This window comes from Octodon degus, unplaced genomic scaffold (genome assembly GCF_000260255.1).
Source record: "Octodon degus isolate 3935 unplaced genomic scaffold, OctDeg1.0 scaffold00123, whole genome shotgun sequence".
NCBI lineage: Eukaryota > Metazoa > Chordata > Mammalia > Rodentia > Octodontidae > Octodon > Octodon degus.
Genome location: NW_004524699.1, coordinates 4,655,935 through 4,669,016, shown reverse-complemented (window position 1 = coordinate 4,669,016; position 13,082 = coordinate 4,655,935). Strand labels below are relative to the sequence as shown.

The following is a 13,082-nucleotide window of genomic DNA, read 5'->3' as shown; positions in this document are numbered from 1 at the left end:
CTGCCCTGCCCCCCAGGGCCTGTGTTCACTGTTTCCCCCTTCCTGTAAGTGTCACCTCTCCCCAACCACCTCTGATACTTCACTTAGTTAACTGTGACCTGGCCCTTAGATCTCAGCTCTGATCTGTCACAGGGTCTACCAGTCTGTAACTATGCACCCACCTGATTAGGTTTTACCCTTCTTATCCAAGGTTTCTGATCCCCCCACCCCCAGGCAACTGCCACGACCACCTGTTAAGGTAGGAATTACAGAACTTCTTTCTGTGCAACCTCGCCCACAATGACACCAGCCTCCTGTCATCCCTGGAGGGCCTGTGGAAACCGCCCCACAGCTCTGAGTCCTGAGCTTTAGACAGGAGCCCAGGTCTGGAAAGGTTTGTACTTACCAGCACTGACACACAGTGAGTGCCAAGTAGCTGCAGAGGGAAAATGGAAGAACGAGAGCAACACACTGCTCTGGGTGCCAACGCGACAACTCCTAAGCCTGCATCAGCTTGAATTTCACTCTGCCTGTGACCACCTAAGACACACACCATTCTGACAGCCCACACAGCATGACAGCCAGCCACAGCTCCAGAAGGGCGACGGGACCCAACACTGGGCCCAACTGGGAGGCCAGCCCGCTGATTGTCCTCTTCCTGCAAGGACACCACATGATGCTCCAGCAAGAAGACAGGTCTGCAGAGGAGGGAGGCAGGCTCAGGCCGCACCCACATCCTCAGTGCTGCACAGGCTCCCCAGAGGCGGGGTGGGCTTATTTCCTCCACACATCACTAGTTTTCTCATGGCCTACGCGAGTGTGGTGAACCTACGGCACAGGTGATGTGTTTATCTCTTAAGAGAAAAGATGCTAATGTTTCCTAAACTGAAGGCTTAGTCTTATTTGGCCTTAACTGCAGTGCTGGCACTTTGTGATAAATAAGTGGGCTTTGGGTTTGCCTTCACTGGTCCACGCCCAGGCCCCCAGGCCATTCCCTGGCCTGGATCCTGCACACCGAGCTGTGTATTCTGAGTGCCCACTTGGAAACCTCCCAAGGAGCAGGACCAAACTGAACCCGCAGCCTCCCCCCAACATGATGCCAGCAAGCCAGTCCGCTGCCCTGTGTCCGTCCACTGCACCACGCCCAGCTCTAACCATCAGGAAGCCCTGCTGGCGCTCACGTCCACATACTACCACTTGCTACCACCTCCTTGCTCTAGCCTGGACTACCAACAACTCATGCAGGCCCGCTACCCAGCATTCCCAGTACAAGACCTCATTTCTGCCAACACTTAGGTCTTAGCCAGGTGTGGTGGCACATGCCTGTATCCCAACACTTGGGAGGCTGAGGTGGGAGGACTGCCACAAGTTCAAGGCCAGCCTTAACTATACTGTGACACCTTGTCTCAAGGGGAGTGGGCGGGTGACTCAGTTGCATTCATGAAGCCCTGGGTTCCCAGCACACACAAGTCACATTATTCTGCTCTGCTTGCAATTCTGCAACAGCTACCCATTTTTTCCTGTGACAAAAACCAATGCCCTTGTAATGCCCCATAAGGCTGACGCAAGCTTGCTGCCTGCCACACCAGCTTCCTTGCTGTGGCTTGACACTTACAGGTCCTCCCTCTCGAAAGCTTGTGCCACACACAGACACTGCCAAGCCAACTCCCTCACCCCTTTAAGTCTTCACACAAATCTCCACTCAGGGAGGCCAGCCAGCCTCCCACCTCACGACACAGCTGGCCCCTCATCGACTCCTGCCACAGCTTCTCTCACATGAATGGTGCGTGTCCCATGGTAGCTGAGGCCTATGCCTGGCACACGGCAGGCATCACTTCAATGCCTGTGACACCCTCAGGCAAGCAGCTTCCTCCAAGTTTTGCTGTCTTAACCTGGCAGCTTGTCAAGGCTCCCTGGCTCCAGTCCCCTGGACCTTTGGCTCAAATGCCCACCACCAGTCTCAATTCTCCTGGTCCTGGTTCTGACTTCTGAGAACGATTTGGTCCAGTGCATCTTACAAAACAGCCCCCACTGCACAGGTCAGGCAGCTGCCCAAAGAGGAACTGTGCAAGGTCCTATGAGCAGGACAGGAGGACAGCCACACATGCCACCAGTCGAAAGGCCACTGTCATATTAGAGCTGAGGCCCACAGTGCATCTCAGCAACAGCCCAGAGGGTTGGGGAGCAAGGTCAACCATGTCAGACCGGTAGCTGCTGTCCTGAACATGGTGGGGATGAGTGACAGCATTAGTACAGCAGAGACAGACCCCTGTGACAGAGCCACCCTTCCCTCGCATCCCGTCCACAGCACTGTGCTGATGGGGACAACGCAAAGACACTCACGTAAGACACTTAAACAAACTGCAGACGGCAGCCCCTCTGCAGCTCCTCACTGCGCCCCTTCACTGCTGAGGCTTGACCCACCATACAGGCAGAAAGGGTTCTGTTAGGGCAGCAAAAGCGCTTCCGCTTCTAGGGCCCCTGGGAGGCTGCCCTCCCATGGCTACTCCACTCACTCACATGCTGTGCCTGGGAGGCGCTGGCCCCGAGACTGCACAGGGCGTCAAGGGAGATGGAGGCCCCTGGAAGAGGCCCCTGGCCACAGAGACCAGGCTGACCCAGTCCCTGACCCACAGGGCAAAAGCACCAGGGAGCAGGTTTGCAGGTCATCCTGCGCCACAGTCTGCTCTCACAGGCCATGCCGGGCCTGTTTCAAAGGGTCTACCGCTAAGGGAGGGCTTTCCATTTTAAAGGATTGTGAAAAGCAAAACAAAGCCCACGAGACAGAGCCAGTATTTACTATATACTACGTACTATCTAGTCCACCCAGAAAAAGCCTGGCCCTGACTGCAGACTACCTTCTGGATGGCAGGACAGTTGCCGGAGAGGACTCCAGCTCTGCTGACGTCCTGAGTGCCCTGACGTCGGATCCTCGCCCCAGGGCCCTATCCCAGGGCTCTAGGAAGTGGGAACACAGCCAACTGTCACCTGGAATGGCACAGTGGCCGACGGAGAAAGCAGCAGTTTGTCAGGCCCTGGCCAGAAAGGAAACGGACACTGGCTCTGTGCCTTCTGTAGCTGCCGGCATGGACACAACGTCAGTGCCAACCACTAAGAGAGCAGGAAAGACAAGGACACACCTTGAAAGTGTAAAGCAACAGCAAAGGGAGGAAAGTGCTGTGATCGACGATTTACACAGCACAACAGCCAAGGGTGCCCGTCATGGAGAACAGTCACACTGTGCCCAAGCGCCACCCAGCCTTCTCTCTCGCACTCTTGCGCCTTCTCTGCCTCCTCACACAGCAAGGCGGCTTCGCCATTACAGGTGCGCAAACAGCCCAACAGAAACACGTCTCCCTGAGGTCTCGGGGTAACTCCATGGAGGGATGAACTGCTCGCACTGTGAACTGGGCAAAGCAGACACTGCATCCTGACGCAGCCAGAGGCTGGCCAGCTGGGCGGGGGCAGCCTTCCCCCTTCCCGCCACAGGGCTGGAATCCCGTCCCAGGGACCTCCCGGAGGACACTGCCAGGCTCCCTGGATGGCAAGGTCAGACGGCCCTGAACATGAGGTCAAGCCTAAGGGCACCCCGGCCTTGCCCTGTGCTCCAGGACAGCCGCAGCCTGCTCGCTGAGGGCCAAGCTTTCCTGAGACTGCAGGGTGGCCCCACCCTGCCATCTGTCCAGCTGCTTTCCTAATGAGCTCAGGGACCAACAGTTGCTCTAGCCCTGGGGCCACTGAGATTCTGCCACCTAAGGATGGGGGGCACAGAGGAGCTGTGACTCTGGCAGCCTGTGAAGGAGCCGTCAGGTACACCCAGCAGCCAGGACCAGGGTGCAGCAGTCACACACACAGAACTGCACCCCCGCCAGGATGTGTCGGCACGCACAGACTTCACCACCCCAGGCGGCCTCCGACGTGGCTCTGTGGGTCCACTCTGTTTGGGTCATGGACCTGAGGGGAAGTGACCTATCCAAAGCCACACAACCAGGGACAAGAGCCCAAGTTCCTGATGCCCAAGCCTTTCCACTCTGGCTTCTACTCCCAACTGGCCAAGGGGACAGAGGCTGACCACTCCAAGCTCTAGAGGAAGGACAGGGCTAAACCTGGACAAGGCAAGGTGTCCCTGTGCTGACGGCAGAAGAGGCAAGGGTCAAGGCAGATGACAGAAGCCAGGAAGCCTCAGGGAAGGACTGAAGGAGCCAGTGTGGCTGAATGGACTGGAGTCAGCTGACTGGACAAGTAAAGGACCATCACAGGGTACTGCGGGACCAGTGGAGACAGTGGAGAGCAGAGATAGAAATCTGTCTCATAACAGCCCTAATTAAGCACACTGCTATGACCTCAAGGCGTGATAACAAATACCGCTGTCCAAACCCACGCAGCAGGCAGCGAGCCATAACCTGATCTCTGCTTCCCTTGGCCACCCCAAGTATGAGACAATTATCTTCTGCCAAACACGATCCATGCCCAGCAACAGGAGGAGGCAGCCGGCCCTCAGGCTGCTCCTGTGAGCAGACACTGGCCAGAAGGCAAAGTGGAGAAGAAAGGGATTCGGGCATCCGGGACAAGGGTCCCCACTCCGCCACTCATAGGCCTGAACGCTGGGAGGACCAAAGGCAACATCGTCACTCCCAAGAGCTGTGACAGGCCATGGCTCCCACCTCCTGCCACACATCTTCATGTTCGCAAGGTGACTCCAGCCTCTCTCTGCTTCTCCCACACTGGCCACTCAGGGAAGCCTGCCAGCCACCAGATGACTGGCTGAGGGCAGGCGCCTGCAGTCCTTCCTGCCTGAACCACCAGCCGCAGGAGCATGAACTGTGACCCTGGCTGTTGATGTTCACAAAGCACCAGGCGGTGCCAGCGGCCACTTGTTGATGGGGGGATATTCATTTGTTCCAGCTCCTCCTGCTGTGCCCCCTTCCTTCCAGCAGCTCATCCTGCGCTCTGCTCATATGGCCTGTAAGTGAGGCAGCCAACACCCTACCCTGCCAGCTCCTGCCTGGTGTCTTGGCTCCATCAGGCCAAAGCCCCTCAGAACACCATGGTGGCTCACGCTGACATTGCTGCCGCTCCCTTCCTCTTCTTGCTCCTCCCTCAGCAACTTCCTGTGGAGGGCAGTGACCACCAGGGAGCTGAGTCCTAGGGCCACGCCTATCTATCCCTGGGGACCTGATCAAGTCTGCACCACGGCTCCTCTCTCTTCTCAGCAACACGGTCCCCCGTCCAAGTAGCACCTTTTCTTCCTCTCTGTCCTCCTCCTTGCTCCACCCAAACCTCAGCAGCCCGAGCCCCAGGCCCTGCCCCTACATCCCTGCAGTCACCTGCAAGACATGACCTCACCTACTGCCACTCTCCAGGGCACGCTGCCAGCCACCCGGCCTCAAGGCTCCCCTCTCCTACAGCAGCCTGGTTCTCCTTTCCCAGAGACCCTGGAGCTGCTCCTCACACTGCACATGCCCTCCCATCACCCCCTGCAGAATGAGTAATGCCGCCCCAGTCTGGACCCGGCACTACTCCCCACCACAGCATACCTGTCCTCAAGACAGCATAGTTTACTTTAGGTGCAAACAGAAACTCCAGAGGGCAGCGACGCTTTCCTTTGTCATTAGGTAGCCCTGTGCCTAGAACCGAGCTAATGTACACCCATGCAACAGCAATCTCTTGAACAAATGAATAGCCCCCCATCAACAAGTGACCAAGCATGGACACAATGGGACGGTTTTAGCACAGTGTCCCATTTAATGGCACAGGAAAAGCACTGAGAGTTACTGCAGTCTCCTGAACAGGTTCTCTAAGCCTCCTCTGGGCTATGCTTCTCTTGACAGGTGAGGAGGTCAAAGTGTGAGCACAGAGCCACCTCGATCAGAGACAGGTGCTGCAGGGTGCTGGCTTGAAAACCAGCGTTCGTGAGCTTTCGCACAGATGAGCAACCTGCCTTGGTGCCCACAGAGAACACCCAGCCTGAAGGCCTTTGTGCAGGCTCCTTGTTTGCAAAAGCCAAGAATGGCTTCCACATCTCAAACGGTCTCATTTTCAATGGTTGCATTAAGTGTCTACTAACAGTCTTGGTTTTGTTTTTCTAAAATATTCATTCTCTGTTCCTTTAAGCAGTTTCGTGACCCTAAACACAGATGTGCTGTCCTTGGGCCACCTCCTCAACTGTGCGGCCTGCAAGGTCCTTCAGCATGGCGTGACTCCCGAAACGGGGTGCCTCTCGAGCAGTTCCTGAACAGTGGCTTGAGAGGTAACTGGACAGAAGGGGCTGCTGCCACGCTATTACCTTAAGTGGTGGACACACCCTCTATACAGCTGGACAAGAAAGAGCCAAGCGCGGAAATGTACTTTACGCATGTTCCCAGGGCGAAGGGTATCTTAAAGCCAACGGTGAGGACCGACATTGTTCTAAATTTGGAGCTCTCTGATGACAGAGCCAAGTTTCCTTCCCTTTTCTTACCCACACCCAAACAACACCCCATGCTTCTCATGAGAAAAATTCTTTCACACTTATGTTTTCCATTTCCTACATCTGATTTTTTGCTTAATAAAAATCTAATTTATGGGAGGCCTGAGTTACATGTCAACTATACACAAATAGAAGCCCACGGTGTTACACAAATTTTTAAATCAGGCCTGGCACACAGGAAGCCACCAGTATTTAATATTGAACTCCAGTAAACTATTATTGTACCACTTACAAACACTATGGTTTCATAATACATAGGATGTATGTGATACATACAATATGTAACATTGTGTACAGGTTTTGAAATTATCTTCTATGATATGTAAAACCTGTTAATATAAAACAGTCATAGGCATACATAAACGCATGTTTAGATTTTTGTTATACATGTAAATGTCTGCACAAAATCCCAACAGCCTGCTGTATTACATTACAGTAGTCACGGACATCGTGTCACTGATCCTACACAAGCCACGCTCTAAGCCCTCAATTCTTCACTCGTCAAATGAGGGAATCATTTTCAAAGGCCGTGCCATTCTATCTCAGCATATCTATGATTCCTAAAGTCCACTAAGTAACCTTTTGCTTTTAGAAGCTTCTCTCCTACCCTGGACCTATTTTTGATGACATCTGAACACGCCTGCAACTTCACTGATACCAGACTTGGTGCCTACCTGACACTGAGGCGCTCCACATGTGATCTGCACGTCCAGGCTCCCAAGTTCAAGCCCTTTACCATGTGTAACGATGAAACGGGCCAAGCTTCCAACACTAGTGGCCTGCGTGGGGGTCAGAAAGCGGAAGTCCTAGCAGTTTACTACTCCAGGTAACCAAGTGGGGCTCATCGGTGGTTCCTCCTGCAGTAAGCGGTTCCACTCAGGTGGCACCTGAGCTCAGGCGCCCTGGCACTTTTTCCTGAGGCACTAGACGCACCAAGAGTTTGCAGACGTGAACCACAGAGACCTAGACTGTTCGTCACTGGCTCACAGACCTCAAGGGGACCCTTATGACCACCAGCCATCTAAGAGAAGGCTCAGGCTGAGAGCTATGCGAACTCAGACACAGCCAGCCTTGGTTGGGGGAGACCCAGGCCTCTGATCTAGGTCCATTCTTCCTACTTTGCTATGTATGATAATGAACTTGCCATGGTTTATTAGATGCTTACAGTACCCCAGGCCAGCTCCCCTTCCAAGAATCCTCTCTTCAATTCTCACAACAATCCTCTGGAGTGGGCATTACTAGCGATTTTACACGGAGCCCAAAAACAGGCTCAGAAAGGGATAGCCGGCAGGGCCTTCAGCCTGCTCCAGGCCTACCTGGAGAAGGCAAGTCTTAGCACCTGCTGGCTGGCTACAACCCAAGTCTCTAACTTTGCCCTGCAGCACAGGAACTGGGTTTGGAGCGCTGAGACCCTGCCCCTGCCCAGCTTTCCCTCACTGGCACCCATGTGGGGTGCAAACCCACAAATCATTAGCATTTCCATATACCAGACTGGTATGGCTACCAGCTGCTGGGATTTTGGAAGGAGACAGTAATTTCATTTGTAATCACTGCTGCAAGTTCTAATTCCCAAGGAAACTTCTGGTATCTGTGATACTTCCTGGAGCCATACTGGACAGGGTATGCAACTCCTCAAATTATTTCGGAGAGATGAGGAGGGGGAAGAAGGCCTGCCCGCCTGCCTTCTGGGAGGGCAAGATCACAGACCTGTTTCAGAGGAGTCCAAGTTAGCACTCAGTTCTGAAGTTTCCCGATACTTGGGTCAACAAAGCCACACCAAAAGGTTGCCTTTTGTGAAACAGTCTTTCACAACGGGAACGATCATCAATAACAAACTGACTGCAAGTTCACAGCCGTCGTGGAGGGAAGCGCACCCATTTGCATTCCGTCTGGGCAGAGAAAGGCTGGCGACGAGGTTTCCAAGTCTCCTGGTGCTGCCTCACCTACACCCACCCTCCTGTACAACACTGTGCTACGATGGGCTAGGGAGTGTTCAAAGGGCCAAAGACATGCTCTGAGTGGTGCTGGGGACAGAACAACGAACCCAGCAGGTGACCCTCAGGTAAACTGATAATTTTTAAAAAATATCTCTATGAACTGCATGTGGTGGTACACACATATAATTCCAGCACTCAGAAGGCTGAGGCAGGAGGATCACCGTGAGTTTGAGGCCATCCTGGGCTGGCTATATAGTGAGTTCAAGGCCAACCTGAATCACGTAGTGAGACCCTGTCTCAATCCCTCCCCCAAGTCCTCATGGATCTGGAAAGAATCCAAAGCCTGATGCGATGACTAGCGAAGGCTACTGTGCGTGAGGGTAAGGAGAGAGTCTGGCACGCCATGCCTCCATGGTGAGGTCAGGTCTTCAGGCACACACAGCCACTGCCCACCTTGGTGTTCTGGATGGGGGTGGGCTAGAGCCCTAGCCAGCAACGCCACAAGCCAGGTTTATGGGCCTGGAGTATATCATTACAGAACAACAACACAGGACATTTTTCTTCTATTTGGGTCCTGAGAGTATATAGTGCTGGCCCCCTTTGAGCATGCGGCCTGCACCATCTGAAACCACCAACGAAGTTTCCGTCCAGTGGGAACCCCTGGAGGCCGTGGCAGACAGGCTGAGGGAGCCAGCATCTGCGTGCGGATGCTCTGCCGCTTCAGTCTCCCACTTCTAGACCCAGCCCACAGGGCTGTGGGGCAGGTAATGACCGATTTCCCTTCACCTACCTTCAGAATGCAGCCAGGCTGTGGCTCTGAACGAGGTCAGTCTGCTTGTAGTACCTGCCAGCTCAGGGTGGTGGGCCCAGCAAACCCACAGATGATGTAACCAGTCCCTGCTCCCTGGCATTCAGTAGACCCTGGGCTTTGCAGCTTGCCTGGAACCATCATTCATCTGCAATGATCTGCAGCCTCAGGAAGGTGGGTTGTGGAAAAGGTGCAGGGATGGGGTCAGGCTGGTCCCTGGGCATCACTAAGTCAGATCCTGGGGCCGTGAATGTGGTGCCTTGTGAAGTGCTTTCCTTCCACACACAAAGCCAGAGCTGCCATCCCCAGCACCAGACAGACAGACAGACAGACAGACAGACACACACACACACACACACACACACACACTCCTAAATGTTCTGAAATCCATTTCTGAATATAAAGCAGACACAGATAAACTGTGAAGGTGCTCTGCATCACCGTGACTGTGGCTCCTCGCAAGGCATCCATCATGCTACTTGGACATGGCTTGCAGCTGTGTCTTGTTCTATGTAGCGTATATGTGGTACTGGGTCTCACTATGCAGCTCAGACTCATAGTGACCCTCCTGTATCAGCCTCCCCAGCACTGGGATTACAGGTGTGTGCAACTATACCTGGCTTCAGTGGCTGGCATGGGCACCCAGGGATCCAGGGCCAGCGCAGCATGTGATACCAGGGATCATAACCCAGGTCTTTGTACTTGCCAGGCAGGCACGTAAGTCTTCTGAGCCATCTCCCCCGTCCCTCTTGTTCTGTTTTTTTGAGACAGGGTTTTGCTCTACAGTAGGCTGGCCTGAACTCACTGTGTAGCCCCAGATGTACTAGAACTTGAGACCCTCCGGCCTCAGCTTCCTGAGTGCTGGAGTTACAGGTGTGTGCCATATTCTGCTAGTTGTAAGCAGCTTTGCGCTCGGGAGACAGTGCTGCAGGCTTCCCTATGCTAAGGAACAGCTCTCCCAGGCAAAGCCGTGCCTCTCCTGCTCCCTGGGCCCTGCAAGGTCAGGAGCCACGGCTGTCTCCCATCCTCCGTCAGCCACAGGTCCAGGAACCCTCAGATCGAGCGCTGCTACAACCCACTTGCATCACTGAACGCAACTGCACAGAAGCATGCTAACCTCTCTGTAGTTTGCGACCCCAGCTGCTCCCAGTGGAACATTTCCCAAGTTCTGACTCTGACATTTTCTAGCAGAACCAGAGATACTCCAGGGTGATGAGGCACATTAAAGTCCCCTCTTTGCTTTGGAACCTGGGGCTGTGCACCTGCTGGGTGAGTGCTTTTCTGAGCAGCTTCTGAACCATGGGTCAGTGCCACCCTTCTGCTTGGTAGCTGGAGAGACACAGTGGGCCCTCAAACAGTGAACACCTGGCTTATTTGTGGACTTTCAGCTTTAAGTTATGACCCAAGTCTTGACTAACAACCTGAACACAGGTCTGTTGTGCTTGCAGATGGCCTCAGATATATAGATTTAACCCTTAACAGAGCTCTGGCAGAAACACCACAACATCCTTTCCTGTATGGGATTAACTGCGAAGCCCCGGGCCTGTGTCTCTCTAAGGACGCCGGGATCTACACAGGAGGCCAGAAGAGACAGGTTCAAGGCTGAGTAGAGGAGCCTGAGCCAGCTGCTGACAACCTGCGTTACAGCCGCCCTCGGGATCGTACTGAGTTTCTCAGTCAAGGGTGCACTGTGCCAGCTGGCCCAGCTCAGTGCAGAGGGTGGTCACGCCGCCCACCCCTGGAAGCCTGGTCTGCTAAGGTCTGCCCCCGTGCTGTGATGTTAGAGCCAGCAGCCGGCCTCTGCACTGGGCTACATCCCTCAGCCTGTTTTCATTCCCTATGCTGAGACAGATTCTTGCTAAGCTGTGCACGCTGGGGTCTACCTTGTGATCCTCCTGCCTCAGCCTCCCAGAAGGCTGGGATTATAGGCAAAAGCCACTAGACCTGGCTAATTTTTAAAAATGTGACAAAATATCTTATGAAAGGGTGACAAAGTTGTGAATTTAACCTACTCTGTTACCTGAAGGCCCTCACTTATTTATATATCCATACTTTGTTAAACCATCTTAAGACAAACAGGAGACAGGCTCATTCTGCAGTCCTAAATCCTGCAACTTGGCTATCTGAAGGCAAGTGCATTCTCCCACAGGGTGCAGTGCCACCGCCATCCCTGAGATGGGTGGCAGGGACGAGCTGTGGCTCAGAGGTGGGGGTGTGCTCAGTGTGCTGGGGGAGTGGGGGAGAGAGAAGAGGGAGAGAGGGAGGGAGGAAGGGATACCCCATCACAACCTCCTGTCCAGTTCACATCCCACCTTCCCCAGCTGCCCTCTAACAGCACTGACGCTGCTCTATTATGCCAGCAGCCAATGAAGGGTGGCGGCAGAGGACCCTTTCTGAACTGACAGTCCCACCAACTCCAGAGGCAGAAAGGGTACCACCTGACAGTAAGCTAGTATACCACCTACTCCTCTTTTTTTTGTACTAGGAATTCAACTTAGGACCTCTCGTTTGCCAGGCAGACATGGTGCTACTGAGATATCTCCCGTCTACTTTTTCCTTTTACAAGAGGGAGAGATTTCTATAATTTGACCACAAGTGCTGACCACTGCTCATGTTCCCAAGCATACTACGCAAGCTGACTTTGTGTTCTGTGGACACACATCACATGCAATTACAAAGGAGTGGTCTTGCTACAGACCCAGCCTACTGCAGCTGCTTCTGGCAAGTAAGGGAAGGCGCTGCCAGGGTCTGCATGAGCCACCTGCTCATGCAGAGAAACCCCTGGGTCCAGCAGCACCAGGGCTGCTCCACCCACTGCTTCCTTCTCAGGACTGAGACCAACAAGAGCCCCTTGCAGGCAGGAAGGTTAGGAAAGGCTGTGGCCCGTACCACGAACACCATGGGTGGGTGGGCAGGAGGTGCTCCTATAGAAGGCACCCAGGACTGAAAAGGCAGAAGCTGGATTATGTTTAAAAGCCACTTATAACATTCTCTAAAACAAAAATCACCAGAGACTCAAACTCCTATACATCAGAACTCTCCTAAAATATGCATAGACAAATGCTGCACTGAACCAAACACCCAAGAGAACCACAATTCTCACCAGGCCAAGCCCAGGCATGGGGATGGGACCAGAACCAATTTAGTCCTTACAGCCACCTGTGGGTTTTCTCCAAACCACCCTATCGAGGTATCAGCCGGCTGGAAGAGCCTCCCATCAGCCCTGGCTCCAATGTAAGCCACCCACCGACAGGAGGCTGTCCCCTCACCACTTCTTGGAAAGGTGGCCCAGGCCTTCTTACCTGGTTTCCAGGGACACAGAGCACTTTGTCTCAGGGGCTTCTGCTTCTCAACAGCATTGCCCATTCTAAAGCCAGAGGATCACTGGGCCCTTTCAAGTCCTGCTGTTTGTGACACAGCAAATAAAGACGAAGTCACTGGCCAAAAGGGGGGTCATCTCTGGGACACCCCAAGTCTCCCAGAAGCACAGTCGTGGTGTACCCTCCTCGGGAAGACTAAGAGGAATTCTGCTCTGAATGGTTCTGCCTCCACCCTTCAAACTCCGTCCCAGGGAGGAAACGAGAGGAAAGGCTTTGTTATCGCCCGCCCTCCGCTGGGCTTCTGACAGGCTACTCCAGCAGCTCCTTCCTCAGCCTCCTGAGCTATTGTTCGAGGAAGCTATTGCTGGCAGCTGCCTCAGAGAATGGACCAAGTGAGGCCCTTCGTAGCACGACGACCAGGTAGTGAGCCAGACGTGGGAAGTCCCACAGCCGGTTCTGAGGTACGGCACCACGGCTAAAGCTCTTGCTCTTAGATCAAGATGCACCACATGCAATACGTCACAGTAAACAGATTTCATGAACACTGCTCTGGTATGAGAAAAACCAAG

At 53.8% G+C, this 13,082-nt stretch overlaps 1 protein-coding gene across 8 annotated transcripts in view; it reads right to left on the bottom strand.

Annotated features, from left to right (window-relative positions):
- The window catches only part of Rapgef1 (Rap guanine nucleotide exchange factor 1), an 86,824-nt gene extending 74,113 nt beyond the window's left edge, over positions 1 to 12,711 (bottom strand). For 4 of the 8 annotated variants that reach the window (XM_023700272.1, XM_023700274.1, XM_023700273.1 and 1 more), the window contains exon 1: positions 12,496 to 12,711. In XM_023700272.1, the coding sequence (XP_023556040.1) occupies positions 12,496 to 12,559 (64 nt within the window). In that variant the 5' untranslated portion in view covers positions 12,560 to 12,711. The remainder of the gene's footprint in view (positions 1 to 12,495) is intronic. The other 4 variants (XM_023700277.1, XM_023700278.1, XM_023700279.1 and 1 more) reach the window with 3 other exon arrangements.
- Between the last annotated feature and the right edge of the window lie 371 nt (positions 12,712 to 13,082).